The 25,732-nt window shown below is 36.1% G+C and overlaps 1 protein-coding gene across 3 annotated transcripts in view; it reads right to left on the bottom strand.

The window, feature by feature from the left end:
* Nucleotides 1-2,995: 2,995 nt before the first annotated feature.
* The window catches only part of DBF4 (DBF4 zinc finger), a 32,340-nt gene continuing 9,603 nt past the window's right edge, over nucleotides 2,996-25,732 (bottom strand). Inside the window, exons 4-12 of one of the 3 annotated variants that reach the window (XM_050785271.1) lie at nucleotides 24,756-24,806; nucleotides 24,252-24,321; nucleotides 23,591-23,667; nucleotides 15,194-15,230; nucleotides 14,365-14,410; nucleotides 11,397-11,525; nucleotides 10,553-10,667; nucleotides 6,954-7,078; nucleotides 2,996-4,174 (exon numbers count right to left, since the gene is read on the bottom strand). In XM_050785271.1, coding sequence (XP_050641228.1) covers nucleotides 3,199-4,174; nucleotides 6,954-7,078; nucleotides 10,553-10,667; nucleotides 11,397-11,525; nucleotides 14,365-14,410; nucleotides 15,194-15,230; nucleotides 23,591-23,667; nucleotides 24,252-24,321; nucleotides 24,756-24,806 — 1,626 coding nt within the window. In that variant the 3' untranslated portion in view covers nucleotides 2,996-3,198. Of the gene's footprint in view, nucleotides 4,175-6,953; nucleotides 7,079-10,552; nucleotides 10,668-11,396; nucleotides 11,526-14,364; nucleotides 14,411-15,189; nucleotides 15,231-23,590; nucleotides 23,668-24,251; nucleotides 24,322-24,755; nucleotides 24,807-25,732 lie in introns of those variants that run through there. The other 2 variants (XM_050785272.1, XM_050785273.1) reach the window with 2 other exon arrangements.

Genomic DNA, 25,732 nt, shown 5'->3' with positions numbered 1-25,732 from the left:
CAGAAAGGTCATTGGCTTCAAAAACCAATGATAATGATTTTTGTGAAATACACCTTTTGCTACAACTGTGTACTTGTATATCTTAGAAAAATAAACATTCATTTTTGAGTCACAGTATCAAACTGTCTTCACTGCTGCTGCTCTGACCACCCTGAGAAATACAGAATCATCAACTTTGAATGCTAGACTGTTACCTTTAGATGAAAGTTAATTAGGGTGCCTGTTTCTTTTCTTTCCTAACATCTTTTAACTTCGGTACTCTTGAAATTACAGAATTCTACTTTATCCCGTGCTTGCTGGGGATTTGTTGTCTGGACAACTTTGGCAATGCAGGTCACTTTCTATCAAGTAAACCAAGTTTCCTGTCTACCCTGGTGATGATCTCTGAAGATTCCTATTTTTCAAGATACCTTGCTACATTAAAGATTAAGTGTCCTTTTGTGAACAAATCGGGGAACTAAACCATAAGTGCTATTAGAGAATTAGGATCACTTATGGTTAGGTGTTTGAGACCAGCCTAGACAACATACCAAAAAACCCATCACTCAAAAAAAAAAAAACAAAAAAACAAAAACAAAAAAAACAAAACTGTGCTCAAGTCAAGGATCCTCCCATGTCAGCCACCTGAGTAGCTGGGGCTACAGGCATGTGCCACCAAACCCTGCAATTTTTTTTTTTTTTAATAAAAACAAAGTTTAGCTATGCTGCCCAGGCTCACCTTGAACTCCTGATCACAAGTGATCCTCCTATCTCAGCTTCCCAAAGTACTGGGATGACAGGCATGAGCCAGTGCCCGGCTAAGCCCAGGAGTCTGAGGCCACGATAAGCTGATTGCACCATGGTAACCAGGCCTGGACAAGAGACCTAGTATCAAAAAACAACAAAACAAAGAAAAACAAAAAGGCAAAGCACCTTCTGGGTAAACATTACCTTGGCTGTGCCTTGGTAAAAATTAGGAAAAACTACCCCTACCTCTAGGTAGATGCATCTCATTGCCAGGACACACTACTTGCTGCAAATAACCTGCCTTCATCTCATTGGCTGGGTGCCCATCTGCATAGCTGCACAGCACAATCCAAACCAACTGTATGTGGTAGCCCAAGTAAACTGAAATTATTCCAAATAAACTGAAATTTAAGCACTTGAAAAAAGCTGAATACTCATTATGAAGACTGTGTGGTGTTCTAAAAGTTCAATGTTCAGTGTCAAAATAGTTTAACAAGTTTTACTGAAGGGTTCACTTTCTCTCCTTAATAACTTAATGTAAAATGATGCCCAGAGTACCACTGCAAATTGAAGTTACTTTTTTTTTTGAGACGGAGTCTCGCTCTGTCACCAAGCTGGAGTGTGGTGGCGCAATCTCAGCTCACTGCAATCTCTGTCTCCGGGGTTCAAGCAATTCTCCTGCCTCAGCCTCCCAAGTAGCTGGGATTCCAGGAGCGAACCACTATGCCCAGCGAATTTTTTGTAGTTTAGTAGAGACAGGGTTTCGTCATGTTGGCCAGGATGGTCTCAATCTCCTGACCTCGTGATCCGCCTGCCTTGGCCTCTCAAAGTGCTGGGATTACAGGCGTAAGCCACCACACCCAGCCAGACACTGTTACTCTTAAAGTCAAAGGATCATAGAGTGACTTTACATGCCTTTTAGTTATTTGAAAAATTTGGGGAACACTGATAATTGAAGGGAAATAAACCTGCAAATAATTTCCCAAGTTCCATTTAGATTTTTCAAAGGTTGTCTACAAAACCTGATATTTACACATACATACATGTATTTGTGACAGAAAATGGAATAATTTACAATGGAAACAGGGTTTGCATGTATGCACTGTAAAGACTCTTATTGAGCCTACTTAAGGTACTGGTATGAAAAATACAGGTGTTAAAAAGCCAGTATTCATTGATGCTGTCCAAACAGTCAAATATATCCAGGATAAGCATATGAACTAGTCCTATACTGAGAATCATATATTTCAAAAAAAATTATGACTAGTAACCTAATTTTTAGTGACAATATATTCATGTACTATGCAATAGCACCAACTGAATGTCACTGGTGGTAGGTAGTCTTACTCCTATAAGAACATACTCAAAGGCAAATGTCTTATATCCACAGATTCAAATAGACATTTCTTATATTTGAATTTTCTCTTCTCCAAGTGGTTGTCAGTGCCCGATCAAGCCAATCCTTGTATATATCCCAAATTCTTGTATATACCACTGTATCTGTAATTCAATGCCATCCTTTTCTTTTTCATCTCCTACCAAATTAGGGGGTAATCTTTTTCTTTTTTGAGATGGAGTCTCACTCTGTCACCCAGGCTGGAGTACAGTGGTGCGATCTCGGCTCACTGCAACTTCCACTTCCCAGGTTCAAGCAATTCTCCGCCTTTGGAGGGAACAGCTGGGACTACAAGCACATGCCACCTTGCCCAGCTAATTTTCTATATTTTTAGTAGACAGGGTTTCACTATGTTGGCCAGAATGGTCTTGATCTTCTGACCTTGTGATCCACCTGCATTGGCCTCCCAAAGTGCTGGGATTACAGGGGTGAGCCACCAGAGAGTCAGCTTTTGAATATTCTCAAAGTTATTTACAAAGGTAAATAATTAAAAATAGCAGACAAATTATATTCTACTTGGTAGCCTGGTTAAGTCTTTCCTTCATGACTTCTGGCTACCACTATACATAATCTAATTACTGAGCACCCAAATACTAGCATGGTCCACCAGTGACCCTCAAGTGTCAATATTTCTGATGATTTCCAGAATTCAAACATTGAAATGTATTTTCCCTTTCTGTATGAAATTCAGGTTTTTCAAGGCAAGGTCTTCCTATCCTGATAATCTTTTTAAATTTACAACACAACTAGAATATCCAAATGTATAATGCTAAGTTTGATATTCCCCAAATTTCACTTTACTGGTGGTTTTCAGTGACCAAGCAAATTATTATTCACTGTAATACTCAGGAAACAATTATGAACATATATATTATGTAAAATAAGACCAGTCACAAGTTTATACTGTAATTTTTCTGTAACAGTCATTCAATTCTGTAGAAAATTGCAAACGTTTATTTTTAATATTTACATTTGGTTCTGTAAACAAAGCTGGTAAAAAAAATTTCCATACATATTTATAAAAATTTCAAGAATATGATCCTTATCACTTCTGAAAAGTATGCATTTTTTAAAGTCTAAAAGCCAGTAAATGTAGAAGTTGAAGGGGACGAGAAAAACGCTGTTAACAGATTATTTGAATTTTCCTCTTCCCAAATATCTAAAACACTGCATATACCACTGTTTTCCGTGTAGCTTGTGAAACCCAAAAATTCTGATTTCTCTTCACTAGTCTGAAACAAGTCTAGTAAAGATTGTACTGGTGAACTACAAATTCTGTTTTCTTCTTGTGTAATAAATTCAGTTCTTTTATCAAATTCAGCATTTGGTTCCAGATTTTCTTTTCTATTTCTTCCTAATAATATTTTCACTTTTCGATGTATTTTACCAGAAGGTAAACTATCCATATTCTTGATGTCACATTCATTGGGTTCCTCAGGAGGAGTATGGGATGGAGCCTTTGCCTGAACAGTTAGGTTCTCTTGTGAACTGTTTATTGTTATCAGACCAGAATCATGAGTAAATATTGAATGAAGGTCCTTTTCCTTGAGATCCTTTGCTGGAAAAAGCATAATATCTGACTTTTGTTTTGGTTGAGATGCACTATTATCTGTACTGAAATCAGAAACATGTACAGATGCCTTTATGTTACATTTATAGTGATCTGCCCTTAGTTCTTCTAAGTCATTTTCACTTAACGTGTGTCCGGAAATGTCAAGAATGCATTCCTGTTTGTTTCTATGTAGAGGTAGCTGTGTAAAACTCTGTCTTATGTCATTTTCAGCTGCATTTAACATGGAACATTTATTAGTCGTTTTCTCATTAAGCCCTCTTAATTCATTTGAAGGGTAGGGGATGGGCTCTGAAATAAACAGAATCTCTTTTTCAGTTTCCTGGGTCTCTTTATACAGGAAATTCTGCTCCATCACCGTTATATCATCTTCCCGGCAATCTTTCTGAGAAATATGTTGGTATTCCACTTTTTCCTTTTGTTCAGTCTTTTTCAGGACATTTGCAGAAACAGGAGAAAGGGATCCAACACTGTATTTTATTCTTTGTAGGAAAAAGAAAAGAAAAATATTAAAATAATTGCTATCAAAAATTCCTGAGTAGTTAGAAATTAAATTAGTAAAAACATTATATAATCGTTAAGAAACCTATTTAACTTAGGAAATTTTACAAAAATACAAACATCTTAACATTTTGCCAAATTAACATGAGCTGTTTTTAAAGTAATACCACTTTTCAGATATAGCTGAAAACTCTAGGGTACCTCTCTTCTCCTCTACATTCCTTGCCTCCCTCCCAGAGATAACCAATATCCTGAATTTTGACATTTAAAATTACTTTAATCATGTAAATGAAAGAAAGATGATAATAAAGGGATCTGAGTCTGCCCCTAATTTTGCTTTCATTATTCTGAACAATTTCATAACTTCTGTGCTTTGATTTACATTAATGCACATTTTACTCTTCATTTTACTTAGCAATGAGGAGAATAAGTATTTATTGAGAAACCTATGGCAAAAACATATATTTTAAATTTATATTTAAGAATATTTAATATCGAAGTGAGCCAGAAACAGTATCTTTATACTTTCAAAGGTGACAAAGTTGTAACTTTTGAGCTTCAAACATATTTGACCTCAAATTATTTTCTTCATGGAGCATCTTGATATCCCTGAAATGCCAGTTTGTATTAGACAACCCTAAATAATATACCATTAGAGAAAAAGTTAATAGCTCACCAATTACATTTTATGTCCCGCATGTCACAGTGTGACAAATGATACAATTTTTCCTGCCCCTTCAACCAGAATGTTTTTTGTTTATCTTGTTCATACATTTACTTACAATTCTCTTTGAACAAATAGGCAATAAAAAAATGTAAAAAAAAAAAAAAAAAAAAAAAAAAAAGAAAACTAGTCTAACCTGGCTTTTAAGTCCAAGATGTTTAGGAGACTTGCCCACAGAAGTAAAATTAGTGCACATAAAAATAAGACCATCAAGGAACAATCAGTACTAGCTCAGAATTTTGCTACAGACAGAATTTTTAAGGAATTATGAGTTCTTAGAGTAGTCCGCATAGGTTTTTTTGTTTTGTTTTGTTTTGTTTTTTTTGAGACAGAGTCTCTCTGTCAACCAGGCTGGAGTGCAGTGGCCTGATCTCAGCTCACTGCAACTTCCCCTTCTTAGGTTCAAGTGATTCTTGTGCCTAATCCTCCTAAGTAGTTGGAACTACAGGCATGTGCCACAACTAATTTTTTTTTTTTCAGTGGAGATGGGCTTTCACTGCGCTGGCTAGGCTGGTCTAGAACTCCTGGCCTCAAGTGATCTGCCCGCTCGGCCTCTCGAAGTTCTGGGACTACAGGTGCGAGACACCCTGCCCAGCCACAGTAGCCCACATAGTTTTAATATTTGGAAATACGCCTCCTCTTCAAATCCACATTCAGTCAGTCATGAAACCATTCTAAATGTCACAGAAATATGGGATTTAAGAACTGTTCTACCTGAAGTAAAAAACTTTCTAGTTAATTTTCAGAAGCTGCATCTTGGTATCACATTTCTAATCTTCTTTATGCCTTAAATAAGATTAGTCTAAGAATAAAGACTAACTTAATGAATTATCACCACCTCTAGGGTATATCCATATGAAAGCATTTCTTTTTAAGTTTATGAGAATAATCTAATCAGGACAATTTTTGTCTATGTGCAGTTAGTGTACATTGAGCAGTACTGTATTCACACTTAAAAGTCCTGTCAGTACCTTTAGTAAATATACCCATCATAAGGTTTAGGCAAAGATATTTAGTGAAAATACAAAGACCTAAGAGGCAAGTGGAGGAAGGTTTCTTAAAACTCCTTAATATTACCTAAAAGTTCAATAAAACTTTTTAGTCTGAGTAAATGGTAAACTTTATGGTTCTCTCGCCTTCAGTCTATTTTTGTAAATAAAATTGTATCAAAATACAGCCATATCTATTGTACAAAAAAGCTAGTTAGTTGTAACATAGATCTGACAGTTCACAAAACCTAAAATATCAACTATCTGGCTCTTTACAGGAAAAGTCTGCCAACTCCTTCTAAACTACAATGTCAAGAATGAGACTAATTAGTGGGGTGTAGTGGCACATGCCTGTAATCCCAACTACTCAGGAGGCTGAGGCATGAGAATCTCTTGTGTGTGGGAGGTGGAGGTTGCAGTGAGCCAAGATTACACAACTTCACTCCAGCCTGGGTGATAGAGCGAGACCATCTCAAAATAAAACAAAAAATTTGAAAAAGGAAAAATTTTAGATAAAAAGAAAATTTAAAAAGAATGGAACTAAAAGTAGTCTAAGGTAAGGATCTTTGATAGTAGGGAAGAAGGGAAGGGAAGAAGTTACTGGTTTTTAACCATATTTACATCCTGAAAATACATATTCCTTCTAAGAAAATAGAAGGCAAACTGTTTATTTTTAGTTTAATAAAATAGTTTAATATTCTAGTATTATTTATTTATTTATTTTTGAGACAGAGTCTCACTGTCACCCAGGCTGGAGTGCAGTGGTGCAATCTTGGCTCACTGCAACCTCTGCCTCCCAGGTTTCAAGTGATTCTTCTGCCTCAGCCTCCTGAGTAGCTGGGATTACAGGCGCACATCACCACACCTGGCTAATTTTTGTAATTTTTTTAGTAGAGACAGGGTTTCGCCACGTTGGCCAGGCTGGTCTCAAACTCCTGACCTCAGGTGATCTACCTGCCTCACCCTCCCAAAGTGCTGGGATTACAGGCATAAGCCACCACCCCCGGCCTTCTAGAATTTTAAACTTAGGTTGATAAAACTAATTACCTTTTCTTTTTAGGTGTGTCCTTTTCATATTCCACAAAGTCAAAAACTAACTTAGATACAATATCATCAACAACTTGATACTGGTTACTCTGTGCAAAGTTTCTGTGTTGCTCACTTAGAAGGTGCTAAAACAAAATTAAAAACATATATCAAAAAACTGTATTTTAAAACCAAGAGATGCCTTTTAAATTAAGGTTTTCTAACATTCTCATGCCCCTAAAATTAGGTTTCCAATAACTACTCCAAAGATAATACCCTTTACTAGACTTCAAAAGACGTATAAAATAAAATAAAATAAAATAAAATAAAATAAAATAAAGTCACTTTTGAGAAGCCAGTAAAACTACTTTGGTTTTTAGTTTTCAGTGAGAAAAGACAAATACTAATTTGTAGTTACAACGGAACTGAAAAGAATGAGCTATATCAGAAAACGAAGACACAGGTTGGGCGCAGTGGCTCATGCCTGTAATCCCAGCACTTTGGGAGGCCGAGGTGGGCGGGTCACCTGAGGTCAGGAGTTCGAAACCAGCTTGGCCAACATGGTGAAACCCTGTTTCTACTAAAAATACAAAAATACAGCTGGGCGTGGTGGCACATGCCTGTATTCCCAGCTACTTGGGAGGCTGGGGCAGGAGAATCATTTGATCCCAGGAGGTGGAGGTTGCAGTGAGCTGAGATGGCACCACTGTACTCAAGCCTGGGCAACAGAGCAAGACTCTGTTGCAAGAAAAAGAAAAGAAAAAAAGAAAAGATATAGACAGAGAGATATAACAGTAACATTTTGGAAAACACGTTTCCCTCTATTACTTTGTCTTCAAGCAATTATTACCAAGTAAGGCAGGGCTTACAGAGTAATAAATAATTGAAATGTAAGTTAACATAAAAGAATCCAGAAAGTAGATTAAACACATGAACCACATTAAATGCTGTGAAGTACTAAAAAAGCCAAGATTCATAATTGAAGAACACATTTGAGAATGAACAACAAAACAAATGATCTCAATTACCCAGTGCTCGTAACGGAATATACAGAAGTTACTCTCATTCTTAAGAGTAGTCAAAACCACCAGGCACAGTGCCTCACGCCTATAGTCCTAGCACTTTGGGAAGCCAAGGATGGTGGATCACCTGAGGTCTGGAGTTCAAGACTAGCCTGGCCAACATGGTGAAATCCCGTCTCTACTAAAAATACAAAAATTAGCCAGGCATGGTGGCGCATGCTTCTAGTCCCAACTACCAAAGGGGCTGAGGCAGGAGAATCTCTGGAACCCGGGAGGTGGAGGTTACAGTGAGCTGAGATTGCATCACTGTACTCCAGCCTGCGTGACAGAGCAAGACTCCATCTCAAACAAAAACCAAAAAACAAAACAAAAAGAGCGGTCAAAACCAAAAGTAAACAAGTTCACAGCATAGTGAGATAAAATTCACAGCAAACAAAGTTCCTTGTAAATAGGTGGAATCTCCAGCCTAACTTTATTATGTGTCTGTCAGCTGATCAGGAAGGGAATTGTACTTAGAAGCTTGCCTGTAGATGACCATGTAAGAACCTAATTTCTATTTCCCTAGTTTCATGCAATTTTACATTTTGATGATTTGATTACATTTCCAAAAACTAAATTCTCCATTGGTCACAAAAAGCCACAATGTATACTGGAATATACGTGTATTCCTTCCTTCCTTGCAAACTTTACCATTTACAAATTATATATGCCCAGCAATAAAAATAAGCAATTATTAAAATTTAAAAGGAAACATCAAATCTGTAAGCTCAGATTCAGTCTACTAATGTTCTGGGAAGGAAAAATTCCAACTTTTATTTAGTTCCCCTCTAATTTCCATTAAGTTCTTCTTATTCATCCTTACAGTCTTAATTTAAAAGTCACTTGTGTCCGGTTAGGCCTTTTGAGACCCTAATTCTAGGTTAAATAACCTCATTATTTATTCCCATTGCCTTCATACTTTTGTGAAACTCATCACACTTGCAAATACATATTTTGTATCTACTCTGCCAGACCATAAGGTGCATAAGGGTAGGGATGTCCACCATATCTGTTGCTTTTTCTCCAGTACTCAAAAATATTTGTTAATTGAATCCCTTGATACAAGTGGAATTGAGTAATTACGAAACCTAACATCCAAAAAATATTTCTTTACTCTTAGCAACTAAGAAACATAAATGAAAACTGTAAAAACATGACCTTAAATTTCAATCTCAACCTCTAATCTCAACATCTGCTACTAATTCTCCTTCTTTGTGGAAACCATTGAACAATTTTTTTCATTTTTTAGCCTCGACATTTTCTGAGCACCAAATTAAGCATCCATTCTAGAGTATTTTGTTGCTACACCAGCAAAGTAAATCTTCAGAACCAATCTGTAATTTTAATTTTCAAAATAATTTTCAGGAAGGGGAAATATTTCTGAGATACTTTAGCTTCTGATTAAAAGCAATTTTAGACTAACCATAGTTTTCTCATTTATTACATAAAAACAAAACAAACAAAAAAAACTGACACAAAACACTAATATATTTTGGTTTATAAAACAAACTTCAATTCAGAGTCTGAAGACAGATATGTTCAAGTATTCTTTCCCCTTAACTTTCCCACCATCTTCTACCAAAACCAAACCAAACACTAAAACAAACCTATCTACTACATAAAAAATAATTCAAATAACAGCTGACAATAAGCAATTACTGCGTGCCACTGTCCAAGGTCACACAGCCAGGGAGCCAGGATTCAAACCTGGCAGCCTGAATCCACAGCTCTTGCTCTTTTCATCAGTTTGCAAACTATAATAGTTCCCCCATTTTCACCCTATATATCCTACCCCTTCCAACTCTTCCATTTCTTTCTGCTACCTCAATGGTCTTTACTTCTTTCAACTCTTCTTTTCCCATTATAAATAATAAGCTTACTTTTTAATTGCTAAGGTTCAAAATACTATAGTAACCCTTGACTACCATTTTCACTTACTTGCAACATCCAATCCATTGGCAAATCCTCTTGGTCCCACCTTTAAAACAAACCCACAATCTGACCACGTTTCAGCACTTCTACTACCACTTAGTCTGGACTACCAATATCTATCCCTTGGTCCCATCAATCATTTTAAATTGGGACTTTTGCACTTGCTTATCTCAATATCCAGGTCTTATTACTTCACTTCTCTCAGGTCTCTACTCAAATGTCACCTTATCAGTTAGGTGTTCCTTGTCTAGGCTAAATAGCAACATCTCCATTCCTATGTTCTATTTTTTCATAGCACTGATCTAATATTTTCTGTATACATTTTTATTACTCTTTTATCCTGTGGTTACCTATCTCCACCCCTACCCCACCCCCACCCTACAGAATATAATCTTCACAAGGGTAAAAAATTGAGTCTGTTTTGTTCAATGCTGTTTGCCCAGAGTAGTCATCAGTAGGTAGTAGATGTTCGGTATTTGTTGAATAAATAAAATTCATTTTCAATACTCATTTCCTCCCTTGAGTTATTAAAATGTAAAATATCTCCATCAGAATAACAAGCTAAAATTTAAAACACAAGTATTAGAGTTTTTGAAACAAGCCCCCAAAATATAAAATCTCATTTACAGTTTCTAGATCTTCATATTTCTGCAAGCAACATTCGCAGTATCCTTTTTTCTTCTTCTCTTTCAACTGGAGTTGAATTGAGGTTCCACCATACTTATCGCCATCCGTTTGGATTCTGATGACAGAAATACATGGTAAAGAATTAACTGCTGAACCTAAGGAATAACTTTTAAACTTTATTGTCTTAAACTATCACACACAGAATCTGCGTAATTTGCAGAGACTTATATCAGCAAGTACTTTTTTTTTTTTTTGAGACGGAGTCTTGCTCTGTAGCCCGGGCTGGAGTGCAGTGGCGCGATCTCGGCTCACTGCAAGCTCCGCCTCCCGGGTTTACGCCATTCTCCTGCCTCAGCCTCCGGAGTAGCTGGGACTACAGGCGCCCGCCACCACGCCCGGCTAATTTTTTTTTGTATTTTTAGTAGAGACGGGGTTTCACTGTGTTAGCCAGGTTGGTCTCGATCTCCTGACCTCGTGATCCGCCAGTCTCAGCCTCCCAAAGTGCTGGGATTACAGGCTTGAGCCACCGCGCCCCGCTCAGCAAGTACTTTTAATCATATTTCTTTATACTATATTGAGAAGCAAACTAAAGATTTAATGAATAATCTGGAGAATATTTCAGATCATTCAAGATAAACTACACAGTTTCATTTACAAATATTTTAAGACCCTCCCCACCTCCATCTAGACAGATTCAGACTTATACAGAGGGAAAAGTAATCAGAATAGTAATTACAAACACAAACAACCATTATGGCATAAACCAAACTATTTCAAATCTTTACAAAGAAAAGTTGAGATGAAATTCTCAATATTCCTTCTAAAAGTAAAGATTCAAACCAACCTTAGTTTAACCTGAGTTTGCTTTTGCATACTAGATGGCTTGTCTACATCAAATGGACTGCAGGGCTTCTGAACAGAATAATTTATAAAAGGCATATTGGTCAGCTGAAGATAAAACGGCCTATAAAGTCTAAAAGAATAGAAAGACAAATACATGAGCTTCTTTATGATTAAAGAAAAAAAGTTTTAAAGTTTTGTATTTCAAAATCATATAATTCAGCTGGAATCCGAAATAAACAACAGAAATTATTTAGGCTTCCCTTCAAAAAATCAATTTCAGGCCTAATATTTTTAACACTTACACATTTTAAAAATTGTGGTACAATTCAGTTGCATTAAGTATTCACAATTGCTGTGTTACCATCACTGCTACTATCCATCTTTTGTAAGATGACATATTTTCATCTTGCAAAAACTGAAATTCTGTACCCATCAAACAGTAACTTCCCAAATACCCTTTCTCCATATCCCCTGACAACCACCATTCTACTTCTTGTTATCAATTTGACTTATGTAGATGCTTCATGAGTGGAACCATGCAGTATTTTTCGTCTTATTTCACTTAGCATGTCTTAAAAGGTTTATTCATGTTGCATGTATCAGAATTTCCTTCCTTTTTAAGGCTGAATAATATTCCATTGAGTGTGTGTACACACATCCCACATATTATTTATCCATTAATTTGCTGATGGACTTGGACTACTTTCACTTTTTGGCTGCTGTGGAGTTTTTAATAGTAGCCATCCTAAATAATGTAAAGTGGTATCTCACTGTGGTTTAGATTTGCAATTCCCTAATGATTAGTAATGTTGAGCATCTTTTCATATGCTTATTGGCTATTTGTGTATCATCTCTGGAAAAATGTCTATATTCAGCGCTTTGCCTATTTTTTAAAACTGGGTTGTTTTGTTGTTGAGTTGTAATTCTTTATATATTCCAGATATTAACACTCTTATTAGATATATGACTTGTTCAACCTGAGAAAGCTGAAAAAAAAAAAAAATAGATATATGACTTGCAGTATCTTCTTCCATTCTTTGGAATGTTATATATCCCTTTAGGCATAGAAATTTGTATTTTTGATACGGTCCAATTTAATTATTTTATCTTTTGTTATCTGTGTTTTTGGTGTCATATCCAGTAAAGCACTGCAAATCCAATGTCATGAAGCTTTTCCCCTATGTTCTCTCCAAGAGTTTTACTATTTTAGGTCTTTGGTCCATTTTGAGTTAACTTTTGAATATGATGTAAGGTAGGAGCCTAATGCCATTCTTTTGCATGTGTATATCTAGTTTTCTCAACGCTGTTAAAAATGTTGTCCTTTCTGCATTAAATGATCTTCATACCCTTGTTGAAAATCATTTGGCCATATGTGTGATGGTTTATTTCTAGGCTTTCTATTCTATTCCATTGGTTTATGTCTTTATTCTAACACCAAATTGTTCTGATTTCTGTAGCACTACAGTAAGTTTTGAAATCAGGAAGTGAGAGACCTCTTATTTTGTTGTTCTTTTTTTTTTTTTTTTTTTGAGACGAAGTCTCACTCTGTCCCCCAGGCTGGAGGGTAGTGGCGCGATCTTGGCTCACTGCAAGCTCTGCCTCCAGGGTTCATGCCATTCTCCTGCCTCAGCCTCCTGAGTAGGTGGGACTACAGGCGCCTGTCACCACGCCCAGCTAATATTTTGTATTTTTAGTAGACACGGGGGATGGGGTTTCACCGTATTAGCCAGGATGGTCTCGATCTGCCCGCCTCGGCCTCCCAAAGTGGTAGGATTACAGGCGTAAGCCACCATGCCCGGCCTTTGTTGTTCTTTTTAATGACTGTCTCGGGTATCCTGCATCTGTTACAATCCCGTATGAATTCTAGGATACATTTTTACTATTTCTGCAAAAACCATCATTGAAATTTTGATAGGTATTGCACTGAATCTGTAGATCACTTTGGGTGATATTAACATCTTAACAATATTATGTCTTCCAATTCATGAACATGGGCTATCCTTTCGTATACTAGTGTCTTTTCTAGGCCTCTTTTTGAATTGCACTTTTTTCTTCACAGGAACACATTTCATAAAAAGCAGTTTTCAATACACTTTTGTCACCTCAGTGTGAATACCCAAGAGAATTAACCACACGTCTAAATTAGTAAGTAGAAAGAAAAAAGAAAGTAATCTAATTCTCTCATGGCAGGCCTATTTATATCTGAGGTCTTCATTAAGATTATCCCACATGGCTGGGCGCAGTGGCTCACGCCTGTAATCCCCGCACTTCGGGAGGCTGAGGCAGGAGGATCACTTGAGGTCAAGAGTTAGAGACTAGCCTGGCCAATATGGTTAAACCTCATCTCTACTAAAAATACAAAAATCAGCTGGGCATGGTGGCGTACACCTGCAATCCCAGCTACTTGGGAGGCTGAGGCAGGAGAATTGCTTGAACCGGGGGTGGGGTGAATGTTGCAGTGAGCCGAGACTGTGCCACTGCACTCTAGCCTGGGTGACAGAGCAAGACTCCATCTCAAAAAATCAAAACAAACAACAACAAAAAGACTACCCTACAGTACTTCAGAGTGAGTTTTGGAAATCAACCATGTGAGATGTTATACTTAGATTTTCTATTTCTAAATAGCATCTAATAATTTCTTTTTTGCAAATGTAGGCGTAATCTTTCAGTAGTTCTAAATCATCTGGTACTGCATTTAGCCAGAGAATAATTTAAATACTAAAAAATAGTGTCATGATTTTTCTAAACCAGCTATTTCAGGGATATCTACAACATACTGAAACTAAATTTAGTCCTTGAGCATAAATGAATTAATGTTACTTTCATTAACTTGTGCCGCAAGCACGTTAGCATAATATAAATCAAACACAAAGGAACCTAACAGTACTAATCGAGCTAGCCTAATTATTTAGGTGATTTTCCCCTTTAGTACTGCACTTAAATCATACAGATTGGACTTAGATACTTACTGGCTCATATCTTCCACCTTTACAAAAGGCTTTTTCAGTCTTCCTGCTTGAGAACATAGAAAACATATTAGATACTTGCAAATCCAGGAATTTTTTTTTTTTTTAAATAAAACTACTATGGCAAAACAAAACAAAACCCTCCAAACAAAAAACCATGTATCCACTTTAAAGTTTTAAGCCTCAGATGAGGTACTTCCATTACCACCTCATTTCCAAAAATAACAGAAGCTCTCTCTATATTCTGAGATTCTTAAACTGAATGGAACCCTCAAATGAACAGGATTCAGGAGGGTCATAAATTAGAACAGGAGAAAAACTACACTATTGTTTTCACTAACCTCAAACTGCAATTTAGCATTTCCTCCCATTATAAATGTAGCATCACAGTATTCGCAGTACCTGCGACTTTGATGCTAATAGAAACAGCACAGACTTTCATCAGTTATGAATTGCTTGAGTAGATATCTCACAGCATTGTTTACGCTTATCAATTCAAAATGACAGCAATTAGATTCACTGCCAGAACCTGTTCTGTGTAATAAAAAGCAAGTTATCACTATTTCATAATTAAAAACTATTTTGGTAACTACATTTTAATGTAATTCATTTTCTTGGTAGTCTAGTGATCTTTAAAAGAAACGTTTTAAAAAAACATTATTCTGAGAATGCGGTCCACAGGCTTCACCAAACTTCAACAAGGATCTATGTTCTATAAAGACCAAGAAAGTCGTGAACAAGTCATTTAGAGGGTGGTTTACATGATTTTAGAAGATCTTTTATGATTCTTCAAATGCAAACCAAATACACTTAAAGATACCAAAATACTTACTTCTTGTTTTTTGTGGACCAGCACCAACTCTTTTCCCCTAAAAAAATATATATATACACATAGTGAAAAGATTGGCTTTGAAAGTACAGTTAAAACAGCAATTGCTCAATATCTTCAAGATAAAAACAAATCATGCCGAAAAGTACTATATCAAAGAAGGATTATTCTTTGTTAAATAAAACTATTGTTTTTAAATGTTTTACAATACACTCAATAAGTACCTTGCATTCTAGCTATAACTGATCTTGACTTCATAAAAAGAAATCAACCAATAATGAAAAGGTAGTTAATGAAATTTTTTTTTTAAAGTCATGTTATTTTTATGCCCTTTTTCAGTAAAATATTTGTGTTAGAGTGAATAAAGCAATTAGTCAACATTTATTAGTCTGTCAATTTAGTCAAAGATTCAATATGTCCAAGATGGATAATCAACTCTACTGATTACAAGTAGACATTCTGGACAACACTGAATAAGCGACCACCTGAAGAATGAAAAGTAAAATAAGCAGGCAGATTGTGGAAGGAAGTCAAAACTGGAACCTTCAGTCATGGAGTTAGCAGCAGTGGCAGAGCCAGCAGCTAAAACTCCTATCTTTCTGGCTGGAAAAACCAGGAATGAGGTTCAAGTGGTCCAAAAATACCAAGAGAATCCCTATATTATTTTCTTTTCTCCCACAGTTCTACCCTGAGGGTGGGTCCCAATAAGGAAGCTGAGATTGTAAAGGTAGAACAAGCTTAAGCTAACACTGAGAAACCCTCACTTTCTGACTAGAAGACCTGGGAAAGAGGCCACTGTGAGCTAGAGATTGATTCATGAAAAGAGCAAGTTAGAGAAAGCGATCTCTAATTCCCTGTATAAATCCATGCAAGTGCAGAGCTTACCTCCAAGTTGCACATGCTAAGGAGAGACCCAACACAGCATAGCAAAGGCTTTGAAAATTGAAACTGAGATTAATTAGATCCACCCCACCCACAATAATCAAGACAGAACAGTCTGAACAAAACTGGGATAACTGTCTGCTAAAACAATGGCAGAAACAAAATCAGCATTCTCCAGACTATTAGAATAGATATAGAGCCTACACAACATTTAGAATGTCCAGTATACAGTCAAAACTTAAATTTGACATGTAAAAAACCAGAAAAAACATTATCAATTTTTGAGAGAAAAGGACAATCAGATGCCAACCCCAATATGTTCCTGATACTGTAATTATCAGAAAAAGACTTTAAAAGTAAAGGTAAACACACTTAAGATGAATGGAAAGAGACAAGTTCTCAGCAGAAAAACTACAAATAAGAACCAAACAGAAATAATAGGACTGAAAAATATACTATCTGAGTGAGATACAAAATTCACTGGATAGGCTCAATAGCAGAACATAGATGACACAATTAAGTATTAGTGAACTTCAAGACAAATTAATAGAAATCTCCAATTGTAAGAAAAGAGGAAACAAAAAAGACTAAGAAAAAAAGGAACAGAGCCACAGGGACCTATGGAATAACATCAAGATGTCTAACTTTATTGTCAACTGGAATGGTGGAAAAAGAGGGGAGAGTTTGGTGAAGGCAAAAAATTAACAAAGTAATAGCTGAAAACTTTCCAATCAATAAGTCCTAAAACTAAACCTGGTCTTACCGTAAGAAGCAGCAATCATACTCTTTGGTTATTTACCCAAATGAGTTGGCAACATGTCCACAAAAAAACCTGCACATGGATATCTATATTAGCTTTATGCAATATTGTGAAATACTGTGAAAATTTACACAATCAATAAGCTCAGTGAACCAAGTGTAGGCACAATCGAACTTCTGAAACCAAAGGTAAAGAAAAAAGTCTTAAAAGCAGCCAGAGAAAAATGATACAGTACGTATAAGTGAACACCAATCTGAATGACCACAGATTTCTCATCAGAATCCATGGAGACCAGAAGACAGTTTTAGGATTGGAGTAAGGTGCTGAGATAAAGAACTTTCAATTCATTCTTCTTTTTCCAGTAAAGACATGATCACATGAAGGATATCTAAGAGAATTCCTTGTGCCATCAGATTTGCTCTAAAACATGCTAAAGTAAGTTCAGGCTAAAGGGATATATCCGAAGAAAACCTGTAATTTCAGGAAGGAAGAGTAATGGAAAGGTTAACATCTGGGTTAATAGGACTATTTTTCTCCTGTTACTTTCTTTAAAACGCAACTTTCTTTTTCTTTTTTTTCCCCAGAGACAGGGTCTTGCTCTGTCGCAAGCAGTGGTGTGTTCTCGCATTACTGCAACCTCCGCCTCTCGGGCTCAGGCCATCATGCCACCTCAGCCTCCTAAGCAGGTGGGACTACAGGCACATGCCACCATGCCTGGCTAATTTTTATATATTTTTTTGTAGAGATGGGGTTATGCCATGTTGCCCAGGCTGGTCTCGAACTTCTGAGCTAAAGTGATCCACCCACCTTGCCCTCCCAAAGTGCTGGGATTACAGGTGTGAGCCACCAGGCCCAACCCTAAAATATGACTTTTTCAAGCAAAAAGTTTAACATTGTCTGGTGACATTTTCATTATAAGATGTAATACACATTAGGACACAAAGGTTGGTGGGGAAGGTAAAATGGCTTGAATATTTTAAGGCTTCTACATCTTATTTGAAGAAGGTAAATGTTAATTCAAGATAGACTGCGAAAGGTTATGCATGTATATCGTAAATCCTATAGCAGCACTAAAATAAAACAACAAAAATGAAGAGAGTTAAAAAGCTGGCAGATCAATCTGAAAGAAGGCAGGAGAGGAGGAAACAGAGGAATAAAATACAAAGGGCATCAACAGAAAACTAACAGTAAGTTGGCAGACCTAAATCCATTATCAATAATTACATTAAGTATAAATCACTTAAACTACCAATTAAAAGACAGATTGCCAAATTTGATGAAAAAGACAACATCTGCAAGAAGTCCATTTTAAATATGCAAGAGACTGCAAAAAGTACTATGTAAATACTAACAAAAATAAAGCCAGAATGGCCTACATCAGAGAGCAGACTTCAGAACAAGAATTAACAAAGACAAAAGAGCGAGCATTATAGAGGATAAAAGGGTCAATTCACCAGGAAGACGTAAGAATATTAAATATGTACATATCCAACAACGGGCTTCAAAATGACTCAAAACTGTACTAGAATTAAAAGGAAAACTAGACAAATCCACAATTTTACTTGGTAATTTCAATATCCCTCTCTCTCAGTAGTGGACAGAATAAGGCCTGAGCAACATTTCTGTATCCTGGATACAGAAGACATGAACAACGCTATCACTCAAGCTGATCTAACTGACATGTAAACAATACCCAACCACAGCAGAATATACATCTTTTTCAAGTTCTTCTTTACCAAGATAGACTATATTCTGGGTAACTCTGATAAATTTTTTAAAACGAATAATAAAAAGCATGTTATATAGCTATAACAGAATTAAAATAGAAATCAGTAACAGAAAGATAGCTGAAAAATTCCTATTTGGAAACAAATAAAATTCCAAGTAACCCCACAGGACAATGAGTAAGTCACAAGAGAAATTTTAAAATATTTTTAATTGAATAAAGATGAAAATCCTACCTATCAGCAACAGGAACTCTCATTCATCGCTGGTGGGAATGCAAAATGGTACAACAACTTTGGAAGACAGTTTGGCACATTATAACAAAACTAAATCTGGTCTTACCATAAGAAGAAGCAATCATACTCTTTGATTATTTACCCAAATGAGTTAACAACATGTCCACAAAAAAACCTGCACATGGATATCTATATTAGCTTTATGCAAAACTGCCAGAACTTGGAAGCAACCAAGATGTCCTTTAGTAGGTAAATGGATAAACTGTGGTGCATACAGAAAATGAAATATTACTCAGATTTTAAAAAGTTGTCAAGCCATGAAAAGACATGGAGGAACCTTAATTGAATATTACCAAGTGAAAGAAGCCAATCAAAAAAGGAAACACACTGTATGATTCCAATTACATGACACTGTGGAAAAGACAAAACCATGGTGAATGTAAAAGCATCAGTAGTTATCTGGGTTTTAAGGGAATGGGGGAATAAACATGGAAGATTTTTTGGGCAGTGGAAACATTCTGTATGATACTATAATGATGGATACAACTCATAACCACACTTGTCAAAACTCATAGAATGTACAACACCAAGAGTAAGCCAAAATGTGAACTATGAACTGTGGATGATGATGATGTGTCAATGTTAAGTTCATTGATTACAACAAATGTACCACTCTGGTGTGGGATGTTAGGGCAAGGGGTATGTAAAACATCTCTGTACCTTTCATTCAATTTTACTGGGAACCAAAAACTTCTCTAAAAAAAATCCAATGTAAAATGTGTGGGATGCAGCTAAAGAAAGCTTAAAGAAAATTTATAGCATTAAAATAAAAGAAAGGTCTCAAATCAATGATTCAAGCTTTTTACCTAAGAAACTACAAACAGAAATAAAAACCCAAAATAGGCAGAAGAAAAGAGGTAAGAGTGGAAATCAATAAAACTGAAAACAGAAAACTACACACACAAAAAATCAATGCCACTAAAGGCTGTTTCCTTGAAAACATTAATAACTGCTAAAACTTTAGCCAGATTGACTAAGAAAAAAAGGAATAGACACAAAATAGCATTATCAGGAATAGAAGAGGGGACATTATTACAGTCCCCATAGACATTACAAAGTTAATAAGGGAGTATTACAAACAACTCTTTGCCCATCAATTTGACAACCAAGAAAAAAAGGACAAATTCCTTGAAAAACAGACTAACAACATGCACTGAAGAGAAAATAACCTGAATTGTCCTGTATCTAATGAATAAATTGAATTCATAGTTAAGAATCTTCCAACAAAGAAAAACTTCAGGGCTAGATAGCCTTGCTAGTAAATTCTACCAAACATTTAAATAAATAAAAACAATTCTATAAAAACTTCTCTAGAAAATAGAAACAGGAACACATATCAGTATCTTATGAAAATAGGATTAAACATCCCACCTAACAAAGACATCAAAGAAAATGACCAATATTCCTCCTGCACATGTATGTAAAAAATGACAAAAAAAGTTTTGAGTAAACAAACAAAAAAAGAACAAAAAGCCCAAACCTCAAAGCACTTTAAATAAAGCAGTGAGCAAAATACATTTATCCAATTATCACATTTTAAATAAGATACATACTAACAACATTTATGAGAACCTAATAAACATTTTGAAATTTATACATGTCCATTCAAGACTCTTAAATGTAATTTCACTAAAAGGTTTTGTTTTAGTACTTGGCAAACTAAAAATTTTCCAGAAACATTCCTGTCTTATATACCAAAATAAAAATTTCCAGTATGAGAATCAATTCAACCAGATACAGATTCTGGACTATCAAGATATTTGGTTATTTTTATCGTTTTTATTTTAGAAGAAAGATTAAAATCTGTTTCATAGCTATTTTATCTTCTCTGTATTATGGGGGGTCCTACTACATGGCACATAGCAGGCATTTAATATATGTTACTACTGAAGGAATGATGAGGACTAAACTTGGTCTTTATGATGTTAATAATCTAGTAAATACTAGATTCAAGACAGTGACTAGGCACTGAAACCAATTAAGTATCTTTCAAATCTTCCCCTCCCCTACTGTTATTGCCTTAAGCCAGGCCTTGAACATTTCTCAGGATCACTGACATGACATCCATCCCATCCATCCCATCCATCCATCCATCCATCCATTTAGAGATGGAGTTATCTATCTATCTATCTATCTATCTATCTATCTATCTATCTATCTATCTACCTACCTACCTACCTACCTACCTACCTACCTACCTGTCCGTCTGTCTCTCTCTCTATTTATTTAGAGACGGAGTTTCACTCTGTCCCCCAGGCTGGACTGCAGTGGGGTGATCTCAGCTCACTGCTATGGAGTCTCACTCTGTCACTCAGGCTGGACTGCAGTGGGGTGATCTCGGCTCACTGCTATGGAGTCTCACTCTGTCACCCAGGCTGGACTGCAGTGGGGTGATCTTGGCTCACTGCTACCTCTGCCTCCCAGGTTCAAGTGATTCTCCTGTCGCAGCCTTCCAAGTAGCTGGGATTACAGGCATGCACCACCACACCTGGCATTTTTGTATTTTTAGTAGAGATGGGGGTTTCACCATGTTGGTCATACTGGTATCCTGACCTCATGTGATCTGCCCACCTTCGCCTCCCAAAGTGCTGGGATTAGAGGCCAAGCCACCATGCTCAACCCCCAAAATGCTTTTTAAACTGCAAACTGTGACCTATCAGTAGGCTATAAAGTCAATTCAGAGAGTTGTGATCAATATTTTTAAGAAATGAAAATACCACAGAAATATTAATATCCATCACATTAAGAAGGGTAACTATTGTTCTATGAAACTTATTGCAGATATATATACACATATATATGAAGACAGACACAATTTGTGTATTCACAGAGTTCATAAAGGTTGTTACGAGTTTACATTTTTTAAAACATTTACTTCTATATACAATCCAAACAATCTGCTAAGTGTGGTAGAGACAATTTATATGCCATTTAGCTCAGTCCAATATATGAATAGCCACTTACATTTTGTGAAAATTTGGAAATAGTCATTTAAATTTTTAACCCATAAATAAGACAATATTGATAGTTTTAAATACTACTTTGTTGCTTTCTGCAAATTATTCTGATATAAATGTGAATTTATTAAAAATGTGAAATACATAGAAACTTTATGAATCCTTATACAAGGCATGCATATACCAAGTGGTCATCTTGTAAAATGTATTCAGTAAAAAATGAGGGTTGGGGGTGGTGGCTCATGGCTGTAATCTCAGCACTTTGGGAGGCTGAAGCGGGTGGATAGCTTGAGCTCAGGAGTTGAGACCAGCCTGGGCAACATAGCGAAACTCCGTCTACAAAAAATACAAAAACTAGCCAGGTATGGTGGCTCATGCCTGTAGTCCCAGCTACTTGGGAAGCTGAGGTGGGAGGATCGCTTGAGCCCGGGAGGAGGAGGTTGAAGTGAGCTGAGATGGCACCACTGCACTCCAGCCTGTGTGACAGACGGGGAGGGACTGCCTCAAAAAAAAAAAAAAAAAAAACACACACACAAAACAAAAGACAAGTGTTTAACAGTTCAAAAGCCATTTTCCGGTCTTGCCAAATAATTCATTCTTTACTGTCAACTAGAAGATCTTTCCAAAATGACTATCCAATCAGGTTACTCTATTTATAATCTTCCCATGATTTTCCAAAGCCTCCAAGATAAAAATCTAACTCCTTTATATAGTGCAAGGTACTTTATAATCTTAACAGGCTGGTTTTTCCAGCTTTATCTTTTGTCACTGGCACACTCAACAATCAGGCTGTATTATGCTATACAAGATTTCTAAAATATGCCATCCCGCTATGGCTTCATGTCTTTATATAAACTCTCTTATCAGTTCATTATTTTTAGATCTCTGTCATTTAAGTATTGAACAAAGGAAAAGCAGGCCACAAAAGAATGGTCTGAGAAATATGAAGAGACCAGGAGAAAGCTAAGAGATGGTATTTCAGAAGAGAATAGAAAAGTTTAAGGAAGAAATGGACAACAACTGAGAAACCAGTATGACTGGGTTTGAAAAGTGTCAAAATGATTTGAAAAACTGGTCAGAAGTTTCATATCTTGTAGGTTGAAAAATGAATGGGAAGTATAAAAGTAGAGATCTGAGAACGTTGGATGAGGAAATATAAGGATTAGATAATAGGTAGGTGGGGATGTGGGATCAAGGGAGGTTTTACTGTATTTGTTGTAAAGGATGGAAAAAGCCTGAATCTGTATAGATGCTTCAAAGAAGCAACAAGGAAAATGAAAGCGACTGAAGATAATGGGAACGTTAGGTTTAACAGAATGTTAACAACCAATGTGGTTGCTTAACAAGTATTTCAAGGTCAGGCCAGTTAGCCATGCTAAAACAAGATTTTGTTATACCACCATCCAGAGCAGTTGAAAAGGATAGTACATATTTATATTCCAAAAAGAAGTACATTACTTACATTAGGAATGTTTACACAATAGGCTGATTTTAGTGTTTTTCTACAGAATAAAAGTACCTGTTACAAAACAGTAGTAACAAAAGGGGGCTGAGGAAGTGACCTATACCACTATTCCAGGAACAACTTTTACCTGGTGAGTACAACCCTGAAGTTAAATTGACACACGATTTATTTGAATAACAGAAACAGGCACATCATACACAGGCTTGCCCCTAGGATATTTTCTACTTGGGAGGAAAAATCTGCAAATAAATAAATAAATAAACCAAGCTTGGTCACTTTAGAAAATTACTTTAAAAATTAAAAAAGAAGACATACCCCATCTCTTACTGAAGTACTTGATTTCTTGAGTAAATACAACTCTTTTTTCTTTTGTTCAATGTAGTATCTAATGTCTTTATTAAAAGAAAGAAGGTTTTAAGATTAGCAATTTTACTCTTCGAGTTAAACAGTGATATTTTCTTGTAGTTAAATTAGATAAAGAAATTACAATTATATGTATCCCTTATGGTATGGTCTGAATGTTTGTCTCCTCTAAATCTCATGTTGAAATTTAATCCCCAATGGGACAGTATTTACGGAGAGGTGGGGCCTTTAAGAGGGGATTCATGGATTAATGGGTTATCATGGGAGTGGACCTGATGTCTTTATAAGAAGAAGAAGAGAGACCTGAGCTGGCATGCTTAGCCCCTCACCATGTGATACTCTGTGCTGCCTCAAGACTCTGTAGAGTCTCCACCAGCAAGAAGGCCCTCACCAGATGCAGCCCTATGACCTTGGACTTCTTAGTCTCCGTAACTGTAAGAAATAAATTCCTTTTCTTTGTACATTACCCAGTTTCAGGTATTCTGTTATAAGCAATAGGGAACAGATTAAGACATCCTTGCTATCAAAATTTCACTATGTAAAATCAGGAACCAAAGGACAGACATGGACACTTACAACAAATATTGTCAAAAAACAATTATAAAAGTCTTACCATCAATATGAAGAATTTTTACTCCCCATGACAAGGCATTTGATAATATACTATTTGAAGGAATAAAATCCTGTAAAAAAAAGTTTTACAGTTGTTCTAGGAAATTATTTAAAATGAGCTAAATTTTAATAAAGATTCAATTATTTGAAGCTTAATGTCACTAAGGTGGTTATTTGTAACAGACCCTATAGAGTTACAATAGCCAGGACATCAAGATTTTCTATAGAATTTCTAAAATCAATCCCACTTTATACCCACGTTCTTAATAATTTAATGAAAACTATAAGGCAAGTTTTAAGTTTCCAGTAATATTTTTAAAGGCCACAAGATGGGGATGTTTCTACATGAAAAGTTAAGTTCTGTACTTTGTAAAACAAAATATATGCTGAGATTCAGGCTTTTGCCTAAAAATGTGGAAAGGAAAATTTCAAGAATATCTGAAATTTCCAGTGGAGTTTTTAACAACAAAATGTTACAATGTGAATCTTTACAGTTCCTACTTACATGGTCCTTGATAGCTTTTTCAACTAATAATTTTCCTCTGCTTAAACACACCTATAAAAAGACCAGAAAATTTTAAAACATAGTGCTTAACTGGAGAACAGGTTAAAAAGGTAAAGCAGCTAAGAAAAGAGAACTTTCGGGTCTCATATTTAAAAGTTTCCTTTTTGGGATGACCTCTTTGGTTTTGTAGTAATTCTATTCAACATGAAAAATAAAATAGCTAGGTTTCACTGGAATTCTTTACAATTAATTGGTTTACATTTTAGTTCCTATTAAATCAAAGATTTAAGAAAAACAATAAATTTTATATACTGTTTTTACGCTATTTCACCCTTTTTTTTTGGAGACAAAGTCTCGCTGCGTTGCCCAAGCCAGAGCGCAGTGGCGTTATCTCAGCTCACTGCAACCTCTGCCTCCCGGGTTCAAGTAATTCTCCTGCCTCAGGCTCCCAAGTATCTGCGACTACAGGCAAGCATCATCATGCCCAGCTAATTTTTGTACTTTTTTTAAAGTAGAGATGGGGTTTCACTATGTTGGTCAGGCTGGTCTTGAACTCCTGACCTCGTGATCCAGCTACCTCAGCCTCCCAAAGTGCTGGGATTACAGGCGTGAGCCACCGCGCCCAGCTGTTACTTCACTTTTTAAATAAACTACTAGGAAAATCAGTTGAAATGCCATCAGCAACAATTATTTTGGAATTGCTAGTGTATTGTCTCCTTGCTCCAAAAAAGCATTAACTCAGAGAATGCATGGTCCTTCCTTGATCTCCTTTCCGTTCTTTCTTCTGTTTTCTTCTATGTATTATAACTCTTTTTTCAAGTGGTATCTCTTTTGTGACTCATTTCTTCTGTTTTCTCCTCATTTCCCCTAATTTTCAAATGGCTATAACAGGTAAGTCGAGGAGGATATTTTAAAATAATAATTTAATTACACTTCAACCTAAAAACTGAGATAAACATTTTATCTCTCATTTGATC

Source organism: Macaca thibetana, chromosome 3 (assembly GCF_024542745.1).
Source record: "Macaca thibetana thibetana isolate TM-01 chromosome 3, ASM2454274v1, whole genome shotgun sequence".
Classification (NCBI taxonomy): domain Eukaryota; kingdom Metazoa; phylum Chordata; class Mammalia; order Primates; family Cercopithecidae; genus Macaca; species Macaca thibetana.
Note: the sequence above shows the minus strand (reverse complement) of the source record. Positions and strands in the feature narration are given on the sequence as shown.